The 15,389-nt window shown below is 43.4% G+C and overlaps 1 protein-coding gene across 1 annotated transcript in view; it reads right to left on the bottom strand.

Annotated features, from left to right (window-relative positions):
• Positions 1 to 306: 306 nt before the first annotated feature.
• Positions 307 to 15,389, bottom strand: part of EXTL3 (exostosin like glycosyltransferase 3) — a 34,642-nt gene continuing 19,559 nt past the window's right edge. The window contains exons 4-6 of the mRNA XM_008069687.1: positions 10,542 to 10,686; positions 7,655 to 7,783; positions 307 to 885 (exon numbers count right to left, since the gene is read on the bottom strand). Coding sequence (XP_008067878.1) covers positions 676 to 885; positions 7,655 to 7,783; positions 10,542 to 10,686 — 484 coding nt within the window. The 3' untranslated portion in view covers positions 307 to 675. The remainder of the gene's footprint in view (positions 886 to 7,654; positions 7,784 to 10,541; positions 10,687 to 15,389) is intronic.

The following is a 15,389-nucleotide window of genomic DNA, read 5'->3' as shown; positions in this document are numbered from 1 at the left end:
GCTACCGATGGCCGAGGGGGACAGAAAGGGAGGGGAGCACACCACAGAGCTTATCTTGTCCAAGGCCCGTCCCTTTCTTGTTTCTGCACACATATGCCCTGGGGAGGATGGGAGATGATCTTCAAGGATACGCCAGGTGACACAAGGCCAGGACCCATCGCTGCCAAAATATAAAACATTGGGAGCCTGATGGGTCCCTTACTCAGAGAGGCAAAAACTTCAAACTCCTCCTGCCAAAAATATATATATATGTATATGTATGTGAGTGTGTGTGCATATATACACACACACATATATAAATAAGCCTTGAATGGCAAATCTGAAACTTTCTCTTTTTAAATAATAATAATAGTTGTTACTGAATTTAAAAGCCACAAACCAGCTGTCCTGGGCTTATGAACTATGTGAGTGACTCTCCAGAGTCCCCATGGTCCTCAGTGTAAGCTATCAGTCAGTGCCCTGTGTGGCGAACCCCGGGGTCTCCTGCCCAGGGCTCCAGGCCCAGTGTGGCCGACTTCAAGATCGAGGCAGCCGCTTCCTCCCACTCTTCCTGCGGCTGCTCTCGGCTGAGGATCTGGGCCACCCCGCCAGTGATGTCCCCAAGGTCCAACGCCTAGGAACCTCAGGCGCCACCTCCCTCACTCTGCCCATCCTCTCCCCCAAATCTGTATGTCCCTAGATGAACTTGAAGCACTTGGTCTTGTCATGGGGCAGGCGGGTCTTGAAGAGCACAGAGTCCACCCGGAACTGAGTGTACAGGAGGGGCATGTAGCCATACACCTTGACAAAGAAGTTGATGCACTTGTGCCGCTCATGAAAGTGGGAGTCATCATGGGACAGGGCCTGAGGACATCCTGGGCACCGGAAAGTCCACCGCGAGGTCACCTGCAGACAGAGAAGAAAGAGCGGGTAAGCGTTGCGGCGCTGGTGCTGACAGAACCTTTGCAGCTCAGCCAGGCCCCGGGGAAGACGCGGCTCCTCAAGGGCGACTTTTCTGCAGAGCGAGTCAAGAGCCAGTGCCCCAGCCCAGAGCTCCCTCTCTCCAAGTATGGATCCAGAACATCTACAGTTCTTTCCGAATACCTGCACTCAGTAGAGAGCCAAAGCCCTACGACGTCTGGTGTTACCTGTCCTGCCACTTCTAGTATTCATCTCGGTTGCATAGCAAGAGGTGGAAACAAAGTTGCTCATTTCATCAAAGTTTGCAACAGCAAAATACTGGAAAACTACCCAAACAGGGACTAGTTAAACTAAACTAGTTAATTCTAAAATACTATACATTCACTTAAAAGATGTTTAAGAAAATTACATTTAAAGACATGGGGCCGGGCTCGGTGGCTCAGCCTGTAATCCCGCGCCTTTGGGAGGCGGAGGTGAGTGGATTGCCTGAGCCCGCGGGTTCAAGACCCGCCTGGGCAACTTGGCGAGACCTCATCTTTAAAAAAAAAAAAAAGACATGGGAAAGTGGTTCTATTATAGTCTAGTTATATTATAATTAGGAAATTTCAAGCAATTAGAAAAGAATGAAGAGTAAAATCTTCATATAAACGTAGCAAATAGCTACATATAGAACACCTCAGTATAGAACACCTGAAAATGCAGGATGAAATACATAAACCATCTCTTTAAATATGCAACTATGCTCGCAATAAGAAATGAAATCCTAGCCGGGCTCAGTGGCTCAGCCTGTAATCCCGTGCCTTTGGGAGGCCGAGGTGAGTGGACTGCCTGAGCCCACGGGTTCGAGACCCGCCTGGGCAACTTGGCAAGACCTCATCTCTACAATGAATCAAAAAATTAGCTGGGCGTGGTAGTCTGTGCCTGTATTTCCAGCTACTTGAAAGGCTGAGGCGGAAGGATCGCCGGAGCCCAGCAGGTCAAGGCTGCAGTGGCTGGGAACAGCCACTGCACTCTCCAGTCTGGGTGACAGAGTGAGACTCCAACTCAGAAAAAAAGAAATGAAATCCTCAAAGGCCAAACAATGAAAAAGCCAAATCCTGTGAGATGGCCAGGAGAATTTTGGTTTTTAATGGGTCGGGGAAGTAACACCAGCAAGTCTGCGTGGAGCCTGTGTGGAAACACTGGGACCCAGCAGACAAAAGCATGGGCTGCAGAAGCCCCACAAAGAAAGATGAGGAAGAAATTTTTAAAAAATTTATCTACTAGTTCATACTCTCTTTTTTTGAGATACAGTCTCACTCCATCAGCCCAGGCCGGAGTGCAGTGGAACGCTCTCCCAGCCACCGCAGCCTCAACTTGTTTGACTCTGGCGATCCTTCTGCCTCAGCCCTCCAAGTAGCCAGAACCACAGGCACATGCACATGCACCTGGCTAATTTTTTATTTTACTGTGGAGATGAAGTCCTGGCAAGTTGCCTGGGCTGGTCTCGAACCCACAGACTCAGGCAATCCACTTGCCTTGGCCACCCAAAGTGCTGGGATTACTGGCTGAGCCACCAAGCCCAGCCAATTTTCCTTTCATCTATGTCTTTTTATCCTGTTCACAGAGGTTTCCATATCTAGAATTTTTTTTTTAAATTGGAGTCTCACTCCATTGCCTAGGCTAGAGTGCAATGGCACACTCATAGCCACCCCAGCGTCAACCTGCTGGGCTCCAGCGATCCTTCCACCTCAGCCTGCCAAGTAGCCAGAACTACAGGCACGCACTACCACACCTGGCTAATTTTTTATTTATTGTAGAGATGAGGTCTCGCCAAGTTTCCCAGGCTGGTCTCAAACCCACGGGCTCAGGCGACTTTGCCTCAGCCTCCCAAAGTGCTGGGATGACAGGCTGAGCCACCGGGCCCGGCCAATTTTCATTTTCAGTAGTTCTATTAAAGTCTTTCCAGTCTATTTGCTTTTTTTGTAGAGTTGTGTTCCTTTATGTTTTCAATACCCTTTATCTCTTTAGTCATTTTAGCCCTACTTATTTTATCCTATCTAATGGCTTTATTATTGGGAATTCTTGACAATTAACCTTCCTGTTTGTTACGTCTGTTAACTCTTGCTCATGATCAACTGCTTCCTCATGTGACTGGTAAGATCTCAATCAAGCGCATCTTCAGTGAGGCTTTATCCGTAAGTTTTCTGTGTGGCCTGAGGTGAAGGGATTTCTCTTTACAGCAGTTTGTTGGTTTTATTCCATCGAACAGTCCAAGGGTATCCATGACTGAGGTCTAATTTTCATGCAGCATGCATCCCTAAGCCCACAGGAACTCAGCCTCCTTCTACACTTTTCCTCCCTCCCACCTGTCAGAGTCTGGGTTAAAATAAGCAAGTTGCCCATCATCACTCCGGGGCAACGGGGAAAGGCTTGATTCCACATCTCTGCCTCAGCAGGCCCAGATTCTTTACTATATTTCACACGAGTGATAAAACCCAAACCTCAAGACGACCCAGGTGACAGCAGCCCCCCAGCATGGCCTTCGTGACATCTCACATGCATGCCACCTAGGTTTTAGTCCCCCTGCCTTTCTGGCAATTCCTTGACTTCTCATGAGTCCAGCTATGCACTGAAAAAGCAAAGTTTACTTCTAGTGATTGAGTTTTTAAGTTATCTTGTCTACTATCTCACCAGAACCAGAAAATTTACTTTCAAGTTTTGAAAAAGCAGACTACAAAAAGCATGTAAATTTTAAGAATAAAAAAAACCATCCCCACAGACAGGGAACCAGAGACCCAAAAGAAATATGCCAAAAGGTTTGCATACCTTTGATTTTTTTCTGAATATCTCTGTCTTTTCCTAAGTAATTTTAAAGTTCTTATTACTGCTATAAATTGAGGGGAAACATGTAATAGGAAGGCCCATCCCATAATGTACAACTAAGGAATAATCATGGCATACAGTCAATATTAGCCATCAGAACCCCGTTTCCAGAGTTTAAACTGACAGCAAGCAGAGGCCAGTGCTCATGGGGCGACTCACTCATAACCAAGACCCTGCAGAAGTCATGACCTCCGCAGTCTCCCGTCCCCTGGGTTCCCCCCGCTCCTCACGTCTCCCTCCCTGAGGACCTTCACACTTACAGTCAGCCATGACTCCTCCCACCACTCCTCACTGGAACGGGACACGGAAGTCAAGGATGTGAAGGATCTCTGTCCGGAGATCTACTTTGTTCTCACTGTACCTAAAAACCTTTCCCCTTATCCCAGATACCAGAATCCAACTTCAGGCGAAAAGCCCTTTAACCTGCAAATTTTTCTATCTGACAAAAAAGTTCTGGTATAATTGTTGCTGTCACTGAAGCAGTGGTTTCCAAATTGTCTTGGTAAAAATGTTAAGACTGTACCACAATAGATTTATAAATATATAACTGTATTATATAATACAACATACAAGAAAGGAAATTAAGAAAGATACAGTAACGACTATAATATACACTGAAGAAACTTAACCAGTACTGTAGATTATATGTCACATGGGAAGGTTCCAGGTAACTCAATGTTACTAAGAGAAATACTAGTTTTATGCTTAGTAACAGTAAGGAAAATCCTCAATAGATGCCGAGAATCTATATTACCCTAGAGAACTATGATGTTCACTTATATTTCCCTTCTCCGCTTCCTTATCACCTAAGTCATCTATCTTCTCAAAGCATTCCGGGTGAGTTTTTAATCCTTTATTCTGAATAAAGACTATTCACATTCTAAGTCTTTCTCCTCCTTGCAAAAGTAGTACATTACTCAAAGCAGTAATATGACATTAACTCCCTGCTCTTTAGCAAATATTAAGATATTAACATTACTGAAAGAACACTGCCAATCACAAAAAGAAGTCCAACTTTCCTAATTCAAACGAGGAATGGAATAGTTTAATAACAACTTGAGGTACTTAAAGCAAAAGAAAGTTAATAAAAATATTCATTGAAACTGGTTCCATACTCTAATTAGACTCAGAATTTGAAATAATTAACTCAGAATTTGAAAAAAAATTCTTAATTTGAGCCTTTGATTTTTCAAAAGTCATCCCAAACCTAAATTGAATTCTTCTTGTATTCTAGTAAGTTTGAGAAAATTCACAGAGAATACTTAGTTTTGAAGTTTTCACTTGGAAAGAATCATATACACCGTGTCCAAATTATTTCCATTCCATTCTCTACACTGAAGGGCGGTTTAGCTAATGGAACACTGACCTAATAATATAGTGGCTATACAAGTTTTAATGAAGATAAAAAATTCATCACGTCTGTGAGTGCTCAGGTGACCAACGCTATTATTAGGTACCTAATCATTTGAGTACTTTAAATTTTCATGGATAATGTCTTCTGATCCACTAGGAAAGCATAAATTGAAGGACACATCTTGACTAAAGTCCAGCTCCTGACCACATAAGAACAGAAAACAGGCCAGGTGTGGTGGCTCACCCCTATAATCCCAGCACTTTGGGAGGCCAAGGTGGGAGGACTGCTTAAGCCAGGAGTTTGAGACCAGCCTAGGCAACATAGCGAGACCTCTTCTCTACAGAAAAATCAAAACATCAGTCAGACATCATGGCATGTGCCTGCAGTCCCAGCTCCTCAGGAGGCTGACTGCCTGAGCCCAGGAGATCAAGGCTGCGGTGAGTTGTGATCATGCCACTGCACTGTAGCCTGGGTGACAGAGTGAGACCTAGACTCAAAACAAAACAAAAAACAACAACAAATTTTTTTTTTGAGTTGGAGTCTCACTCTGTCGCCCAGATTGGAGTGCCGTGGCACGCTCCCAGTCACTGCAGCCTCGACCTGCTGGGCTCCGGCGATCCTTCTGCCTCAGCCTTCCAGGTAGCCAGAACTACAGGCGCGCGCTACCATGCCTGGCTAAAAAAATTTTAAAAACCCAGAAAACCGCACCAATCATAAATTTTCAGGACCTTTACCTCCTTACTTCAAAGTTTACAAAGAAGCGTGCTTTTCACTGTTTAATACTAGACCTATCACGGTACCTGGAAAACATACTCTTTTTATATAAATATTTGTGATTATTATCATTCACAGTTAAAAAAAAAATTTGATGTATTATTTTTGTTAATTATTCTTTTGTGAGGCTTTAGCAGAAGTCTGGGCAACAGAAGAAATTCTGGGGCAATCAGGAGTTACATTCAGCATTCTAACAGTGGGCCGTGCATGGGAAAGATTTGATTAGGAATAAATGAATACAATAGGCCCCTGAATTCATTTATCTCTCTTTGTTAGGCTCTGCTGCATGGAACTAGTGTCCTCTGGTTACCACTCTGTTTGCCACTCAAGATTTTTTTTTTAAGAGACAAGGTCTTGCTATGTTGCAAGGCTGGAGTGCAGTGTCTATTCACAGATGCACTCTAACCTCCAACTCCTGTGTTCAAGCGATCCTCCCACCTCAGACTCCCGAGTAGCTGAGACTACAGGCATGCACCATCATACCCAGCTTCTAAAATATGATTTGACTGCCGTTATCAGTACATGCTGATACTTAGTCTAGAACTTACCTTCAAAATGTAAGAAGAATGAAGTATGCACATAATTATTATCTACCTATGGCCATATGACACCCATGAAGATAAATAAGCATTATTTTACAAAATTAAATAACATGCCTTTCTGACAACAATGAAAATAAAACCTTAGCTGTTGGCCTTTCTAAGACCATCAAGTGTAAATCCATGACATAAACAGACAAAGCACAGTCATAAATATTATTCACTTGAAGTGGCAGATTCTGTGGTGCTATTTGTTGCAAGGTCATAAGGATTGACGCTATCCTAACACTCTCCAGGACACTTTATCTTGTTGCCTGAGTCTGCAGTGATGCAGGAAGGGGAAGGGGACTAGGTTTTCTGTGCACTGAGTGTAAAATTAGTTTATTCTGGCCTAAGCCTGCTCAGCGACTCAAAGATAAAAGCAGAATAAAAATCTCTAGAATTCTGAGGTACTTTTGTTTTTGAGCAAATAACTTTAACAGTGCTTACTTATGTGCCAGGCACGATTCTTAGAGCTTTACATATATTAACTCAGAAACTCTTTTATTGTTTGATGGACACCCCCTCCCCCAGTTGGCAATCTGATGAAAGCCATGAACTCTCAGAATGATGTTTTTAGATACATAAACTAAAATACATGGGATACGAAGGCAAAAAGTTGTGCTGAAATACAGTGGTACATGTGCTGTTTTATTAATGCATTAAATAACAAGATCTACGAAAGGTTAATAACTACCATGATGGAAAAGCAGTGACAATCAGAAACAATACTTTTTTGCAGATATTGCAGCAAATGTAAGAGATATAACAAATGTAACAAATACACAGAAATACTGCAACAAATGTAACGTGACATGAAAAAAAATCTGTAATTTCTATTGGTAACAAGTCACAATTACTGCAGATACTCTTATGAACCCTAGTCTGTCTCACCATTGAAGAGAACGCCGAATTCCAGTCAGAGATTAATAAAAGTAAAACCCAGTATCTTTCCCACCCAAGCGTCAAACCCTCTGAATTCTATCCACTGGCTTTAAGGGCAAAGAGCCCTGCATGAGCAACCCATCTAACTCTACAAACAACCCTATGCTGAGGAACATGGGCTCAGCATCCCCACGGCACTCAGGTGGGCTCTGAGGATGGTGTGGCTCCATACACGCTACCGCCAAACAAGCAGATTGATATGCACGCACATACAGCCCCACAGGTAGCAGGACCTCACCTTGATGGGGGGCTTCCGAGTGATGTGGGAGACGAGGAAGTTCATGGCGATATCCTCACAGTTGATGTACTCATCCACCATATCTCGGATGGCCTGGGGCATCACATAAGAATACAGGTAGGCATAATACTGCCAAGGGAAGAAAAAGAATCACATGACCTATTAGAGGCCACAGGCTGTCCACTTTTAGCAAAAATATGCATGGACTGAGGGGTTGTTTGGAAGCCTGTGGGGTGTCTAGGGTATGACAATAACTGGCATTCAGAGAGGTGGGGCCAGGAATGCGAAACATCCTGCAATGCAGATCTTCTGCAGTGAGGACTTATCCCCATTCAAATGGCCATTATCACTCCCTTTGAGAAACAGAGCTTCATGTAATCTCCTTGGTACTTCAGCAGTTTTGAAATCAATACAAAGATCTGTCAGTCTAGGTCAGACACCGCTCAGCTGAACAATATCTACCTCTGACGATGGCAAAATAAGGTAAGTGAAGAAAAAAAAGCATGGCTATCTTCTCAAGCCTCAATAAACCATGGAACCATGAAACATCCAATCCCTCGTTGCCTCATCTGCGGATTCTTGAATCTTCTCACCTTCGTCACTGGTTACTCCCTGCTCCAAACCACCTCCACCTCTTCCGAATTCCTCACATCACCTCCCAAATAGTCGCCCTGCTTTTTTCCCCTACAGTCAACCTCAGCACAGCAGGTGGTGCTGTTAAAACTGAACAACTAAGCATGTTACTACTTCATGGCAGAGCCTCCAACACCTTCCAATCTCGCTCAGGCGAAGCCAGTCCGTCCACAGCCCTACGAGGCCTACCAAGTGGTGTGCTGAAGCCACCCACACCCACCACAGATACTGACTGCGCCATTTTCAGGAGTTCTGTGAGCTTGCTGTTAAACATAGCCATCATTAAAGATGCAATTATGTAAACTTGAAATTAAATGAATTCTATCAAAAGCCTATGCAATAAATACCTACAACTCTTCACTTCTTAATTTATTATAAGGTATACTATCTATTACAGGGAAGACTATCTGTTACAGGATCTTCCATGAGGACAGTGAAGGTGCTAGAATGACAAAGGGCATGGATGGAGACAAAGATAAAGAGCCAGGTGCACTTTTTTTTTTGGATGCAGACAGTGTCTTGCTGTGTTGCCCAGGCTAGTCTTGAACTTGTGATCTCAAACAATTCTCTCTTCTTGGGCTCCCAAGGTGTTGGAATTACAGGCATGAGCCACTGCACCTAGTGGACTGTCTTGATGAGTGTGAGGGAACAATGAGGAGGTTAGTCGATGGCAGGAGCAAGACAGATGGCACAAGCCTCAAATGAGATTTTATGTGACAGCTGAGAGGAAAATGTCCAGACGTGTCACTGGTAAGTAATGAAAACGTTCTCCAAGTCTTCCCTGCTGCAAAGCACAAATTTGGGGAACTCAGCAGCCTCACCAGCTATAGGAAAGGGCTGACTGAGGGAGAAGCACTGTCCATGGAGAAAAGTCAGATTTCAGTGAGGTCGAGGAGGCAGAGGTTCTGGGAAGTGAGGAGTAGAGAGTTTTGGTCACCTCAGAACAGCGTTTAGAGCCTAATGGAAGGCCATGGCCATGGGGGACAGAGCGGCACCACCAACAGAAATGCAACGCAGCCACAATATGTCATTTTAAATGTTATAGTGGCCACATTTTTAGTAAAATAATGCTATATCTCATTTAACTGAGCACATCCAAAATAACTACACTTCAACATGTACTCAATGAGTAAAAAATAGAGATAATTTACATTTTTCTTTTCTTTTTTTTTTTGAGTTGGAGTCTCACTCTGTCGCCCAGACTGGAGTGCAGTGGCCGCTCCTGGCCACCACAGCCTCGACCTGCTGGGCTCCGGTGATCTTTCCGCCTCACCCTTCCGGGTAGCCGGGAATTACAGGCATGCGCTACCACGCCCGGCTGATTTTTTGATTTATTGTAGAGATGAGGTCTCACCAAGTTGCCCAGGCGGGCTCAGGCAATCCACTCACCTCAGCCTCCCAAAGGCGCGGGATTACAGGCTGAGCCACCAAGCCCGGCTTACATTTTTCATAATAGGTTTTCAAAATCAAGTGTGTATTTCACACTTACAGCACATCTCAGATCTGACCAGTCACACAGCCAGTGGCTTCCTGCAGAACAGAGAGGTACACAGGCAAGATGGGTCAGAAACAAAAAAAAGAAGAACAATGCAGAGAGCAGCACAGGTAGAGTTGTGACAGGGGAGTTCCACACTTTGGATATTCAGTGAAAATCAGGACTGAGGCGAGTGGAAGTGATGAGCTCTAAGGCATCATCCAGAATAGCGGGCCACACAGGCTCGTTGTGGGGCTCGGACAGGGTGGTTAGCATCAGAAGAGCACCAGGATCAGTCTTCTGTTGGCCGGGCCACGTCTGGGGTGGCAGTGTTGAAACTGGAAGGTATCTGAGAGGCCTTTTAGCCCAGTGCCCGCAGCTGTACAAAGGGAGAGTCAATGCCCAGAAAGACCAATTGGTTTTCCAAATGGCCTACATGCACTTGTGCACTCTTTGGAATATTCCAGAGTCGCTCTAAGCATCTTGATCATTGTCTCTCAAAATCGAAATAACTGCTTTCTAATATCAAAGGGACATGTAAGAAGCATTAGCATAGCTAACCTGAGGGGAGCACTGCACTGCCATGCAAAGGCTCAACTCTTACCAAGTTGATGCCATTCTTTAAAAAAAAAATTAGAGATGGGGTCTCACTTTGTTGCCCAGGCTGGTCAAAAACTCCTGGCCTCAAGTGATCCCCCACCTTGGTCTCACAGAGTGCTGGGATTATAGGAGTGAGCCACCACGCCTGGTTGATGTCTGGTGAATACCAGCTTTCCTTACCTTGTGAAAGAAGGCAGCACCTGTCAGCACCATGGACAGCTCACAGGAGTAGTTGGAGTTGTAGAGCCAGGACTGATGAGGGATGTCCCATGCATGGTAGCGGCCAGGGAAGCCCACGATGCGGTCCCGGGCTTCTCTCCACACCCTTGAGAAACATAAGTGTATGCACAAAACTCAGTACAGAGCTCTCGGATCATCAGAAACGTCCAAAATTCTTGCCTTCTCTTGCAGAGCAGCTTTACTGCTTTTTTTCTTTTTTTTTTTAAATATCAAAATCAATCACAAGCCAGACAGGATAAAAGTACATAAACAGTGCCATATGCAGCTCTACATCTCTCCAATCCTTCCAGAAGAATATGCTGAAATAACAACAATCTGCTAAGAAGCAAGAAGATGATGGCAATTTCTATTCCTATTTCTTTTCTTTTTTTTTTTAAGATATGGGGTTTCCCGCTGTCTCCCAGGCTGGAGTGCAGTAGTACAATCATAGCTCACTGCAGCTTCAAACTTCTGGACTCAACCAATCCTCCCACCTGAGCTTTCCAAGTAGCTGGGACTACAGGCACATGTCACCACTCTGGGCTAATATTTTTATTTTTTATTTTTTGTACACCTGAGGTCTCACTATGTTGCCCAGATCGGTCTTGAACTCCTAGCCTCAAGCAATCCTCCCATCTTGATTTCCCAGAGCATTAGGATTATAGACGTGAGCCACCACACCCAGCCTATCTTATTTAATTTCTAAAAAAAAAAAGTTTTATTTTTAATGAGCAAGTTCAGTAGGACAGATATGTAATTTATGTATATTACACGCTTAACTTTTTACTGAGAGGGTACATAATAAAAACTTAGAGACCACGGTCTAACCAAGACACTGCTGCCGGAGCAAAGTGCACCAGTCCTAATTCCCGACTGGAGCAGGGCTGAAGGGAAATCCGTATCATGGGAGGAAGTGCTCTACAGAACCGTACAAATGAGGGTTTTCATTAAACACAATTAAAAAGCTGAGAAGTCAGTATGTTTCAGTAGAAGTTCTTGTATCACCTTTCAATTTGTAAGAAAGGGAGAACAAATAAAAGCCATTCCCAGCTTCACAGGCTAAAATTGGAGAGCTGAAAGCACTCAAGCACCACACGACCGACAGGTCTCTGGAAGGGCTTCTGGAGACTTCAACTGCCCGAGGAACTTACATGGAACTTACATGCGTCACTTACATGGAACTCTAATTTCTAAAACACGGGAGATTTCATTTAAAGAGTTCCTCTTCTAATAAGTATGAAAGCATCTCATCTAGTTCAAAAGATGAGAAACCACAACTCCTATCACAATATAAGAGCCTTTTCTAGGTGGGTTTTTCTTTAGACAACTGTTTTTCTAAATTGTGCCAAAATATACATAACATGAAACATACCATTTTCAAGTGTACAGTTCAGTAACGTTAAACACATTCTCACTGTTGTGAGATCATCACAAGCATCCATCTCCAGAACATTTTCACCTTCCCAAACTGAAATTCTGTCCCCATTAAACATGTATTCCCTATTCTTATGTTCCCCCTATCCCAGGCAACCCCCTTTTTACTTTCTGACTCATGAATAACTACCTGGGAACTTCATATAAGTGGAACGACACAAGAGTTACCCTTCTGTGTTGTTTACACTTCTGACTGTAATAAATAATGCTGCTGTGAGAATTTGTGTGCTGCTTGTCGTAGGGATACATGATATGTGCTTCAACTCTCTTGGTATCCTCTCTCTTTTATGAATACATCTGCCTCTTTCTTTGCTACATAAGTACTAATTACTCAAGATCTATTTTTTGCCAGAGGGAAGGAAGAACTCTTATACTCACCTTTTCCTTTAAACTTAGGTCTGTTTTATTCCCATTAAGGTGAAATAAGCAAACTGGGGAGATCAATAAGAACAAGTTTAGGTCAAAGGATGCCCAAACAAATGAGAAAGGAAATCAGGATGAGAAAAGTGAGAAAAGTAGCTAAACCTCAAAATTCAAATGACTGCTAAAAGACACAATAAAAGGCTTCCTGTTGTCTTCTCACCACCTGGAAATCTGTTGGGAAGGGGCATGGAAAAGGTCTAAAGTCTTCCTAAATCAGGGGCTTAGAAGACAGCAAGCGCCATCTCTCCTAATAAGCTTCAAGCTCATCAAACCTCGACTCCTTATCAAAATCATTACTGGGATGCAGGGGTGACTGGCAATTCTGTTCACATCCCATGACTCTGTTCACGGCTCCCAGCCCCTCAGCATGCTCTAACCTGTGACAGACTGCAGTAGAAACACAATCCCTTCCCCACCATCATACAACATCTGCAACAACAAAGACCATTCCTGGACTCACTGCACAGCTTTCTTCCTTTCATAAAAACAAGCAGAGAGAGCTGGCTACTTATTATCTTGTTCAAAGGAATACATCTCAATTTAGCAGGATGTTTTTAAAAACCACAACTTTCAACACATTTGCTTCAATAATACTAGGAGGAGGTCAAATGCAATGTGAGAGATTGGATGGGGACAGGAAGAACAGATGTTCTCATCTGTCAGAAAGGCATCAAATCATTTTTTATAGATGGATTTAAGGTGGATACAGCAGTAAAGCCATTGCTCCTTTCATCTGAGCATCTGTTCTTGTAAACTTAAGCCAAAGGCAGCCTGAGAGTCAAGTAGGTCAGGCGAGGCTCTCAGTGAACAAAATAGAAGCAGAGGGAAAGAGCTCTCTATCCTGGATCCAAACTTAATTTAAAGTCAGGCGCAGTGGCTCACACCTGTGATCCTAGCACTTTAGGAGACTGAGGTGAAAGGATTGCCTGAGACCAATCGGGGCAACATGGTAAGTCCTCGTCTCTACAATAAATCAAAAAATTAGTCAGCCATGGTGGTGTGCACCTGTAGTCCCTGCTACTTGGAGGGCTGAAGCGGAAGGTTCACCTGAGCCCAGCAGGTCGTGTCTGCAGTAGCCATGTTCATGCTACTTTACTCAAGCACGAGTGACAGAGTGAAACTTCAACTCAGGAAAAAAAAAAAACCACACAATTTAAATAAGACCTCAAGGAAATCTACTCCAGTGTTTCTCAAACTATCTATGGGGAAGAACTAATTTTCCCTCAAACTTATTGTAGCTTAATACTCTTGTAAAAACAAAAAATATGAATTTCTTAAATATGGCACCAAAAGCACATACAACCAAAGAAAACATAGGCAGTACTTGGAAGGCTGAGGCAGAAGGATCGCCTGAGCCCAGCAAGTCGAGGCTACAGTGGCCGTGAGCGTGCCACTGCACTCCAGCCTAGGCTACAAGAGTGAGACTCCAACTCAAAAAAAAAAGAAAGAAAAATATACAGCAACAACAAAAAGGAAACAGGCAAATTGGATTTCATCAAAAGTTAAACCTTTGGGCTTCAAAGGATACCATCAAGAACATGAAAGACAACTCACAGAATGAGAGAAATTATCTGCTGGTCCTATCTCTGATAAGGGACTTGCATCTAGGATATAAAGAACCCTTACAGCTCAATAATTTTTTTTTAAAATGGGCAAAGAATCAGAAAAGCCATCTCTCCAAAGAAGATATGCCAAAGGATTACTGGGTCAATAAGCACATGAAAAGATGCTCAACGTCATTTAGAGAAATACAAATCAAAACTATAATGAGCTACTATTTCACAATGACTAGGATGGCTGTAAATTATAAAATGAAAGTGACAGTGCTGACAAGGATGTGGAGAAACTTAAACCTTCATACATTGCTGGCGGGAACATAACATGGTTCCACCACTGTGGAAACAGTCTGGCAGTTCCTCAAAATGGGAAAACAGTTATCACCCATTCCACTCTTAGGTATACACCCAAGAGAAATAAAATCGTCATACAAAAACCTGCACATGAATGTGAGAAACAGCCCAAATAGCCATCAACGCATAGAGAAACAAGATATGGTACAGTCATACAAAATGAATTAAGTACCAATACGAACCACTAGATGAATAAACCTTAAAAACATTATGTTAAGTGAAAGAAGCCAGTACAAAAGGCTACATAGAATATGGTTCCATTTACATAAAATGTCTAGAATTAAGTCTAAAGAGACACAAAGATTAGTGGCTGCCTAGGATTTAGAGGGGCTGGAGAAAAATGGGGAGGGACTGCTAATGGGTACAGGGTCTCTCTCAGTGGCAATGAAGATTTCTAAAATTAACCATGGCAATGACTGTACAATTCTGTAAATTTACTGAAAGTCATTGAATTATATACTTAAATGAGTGAATTGTGTGGTGTATGAATTATATGCAATATATGCTCTAAAAAAATGAACTGCAAGAAAAATGATCACACACTTGGATGTCACAGTAAATGTCAAATTGCTTTAAAAGTTCCTAAATGCTTACTCTCAATTTTTGAAATTACCTCACCATGAACAAGTAACAAACCGTCCTTGAACAAACATACCAGTACACAGTAGCCCTAATCTACTCCATTCTCTTACCCGCCATGTGCCCTCACATGGGATGCTTACACCCTGACATCAATGACTAGGATTCAAGCAGGAGAGTTGAGTGGCTGAGTGGACGTTCTGGAGTTAGACAAACCTGCGTTGGAATCCCAGCTCTGTCTGCCACTGATTTTCTAGCTCCTACCTGGCTGCTCTCTTGGATCCCAATTTACTCCTATTTAAAATGGACACAACCAGTCAGGCTCGGTGGCTCAGCCTGTAATCCCGTGCCTTTGGGAGGCTGAGGTGAATGGATTGCCTGAGCCCGCGGGTTCGAGACCTGCCTGGGCAACTTGGTGAGACTTCATCTCTACAATAAATCAAAATGAGCCAGGCGTGGTAGG

This window comes from Carlito syrichta, unplaced genomic scaffold (assembly GCF_000164805.1).
Source record: "Carlito syrichta isolate Samal-C Ts95f unplaced genomic scaffold, Tarsius_syrichta-2.0.1 Scaffold312190, whole genome shotgun sequence".
Taxonomy (NCBI): Eukaryota; Metazoa; Chordata; class Mammalia; order Primates; family Tarsiidae; genus Carlito; species Carlito syrichta.
The sequence above is the reverse complement of the archived record's forward strand: the minus strand, read 5'-3'. Positions and strand labels throughout refer to the sequence as shown.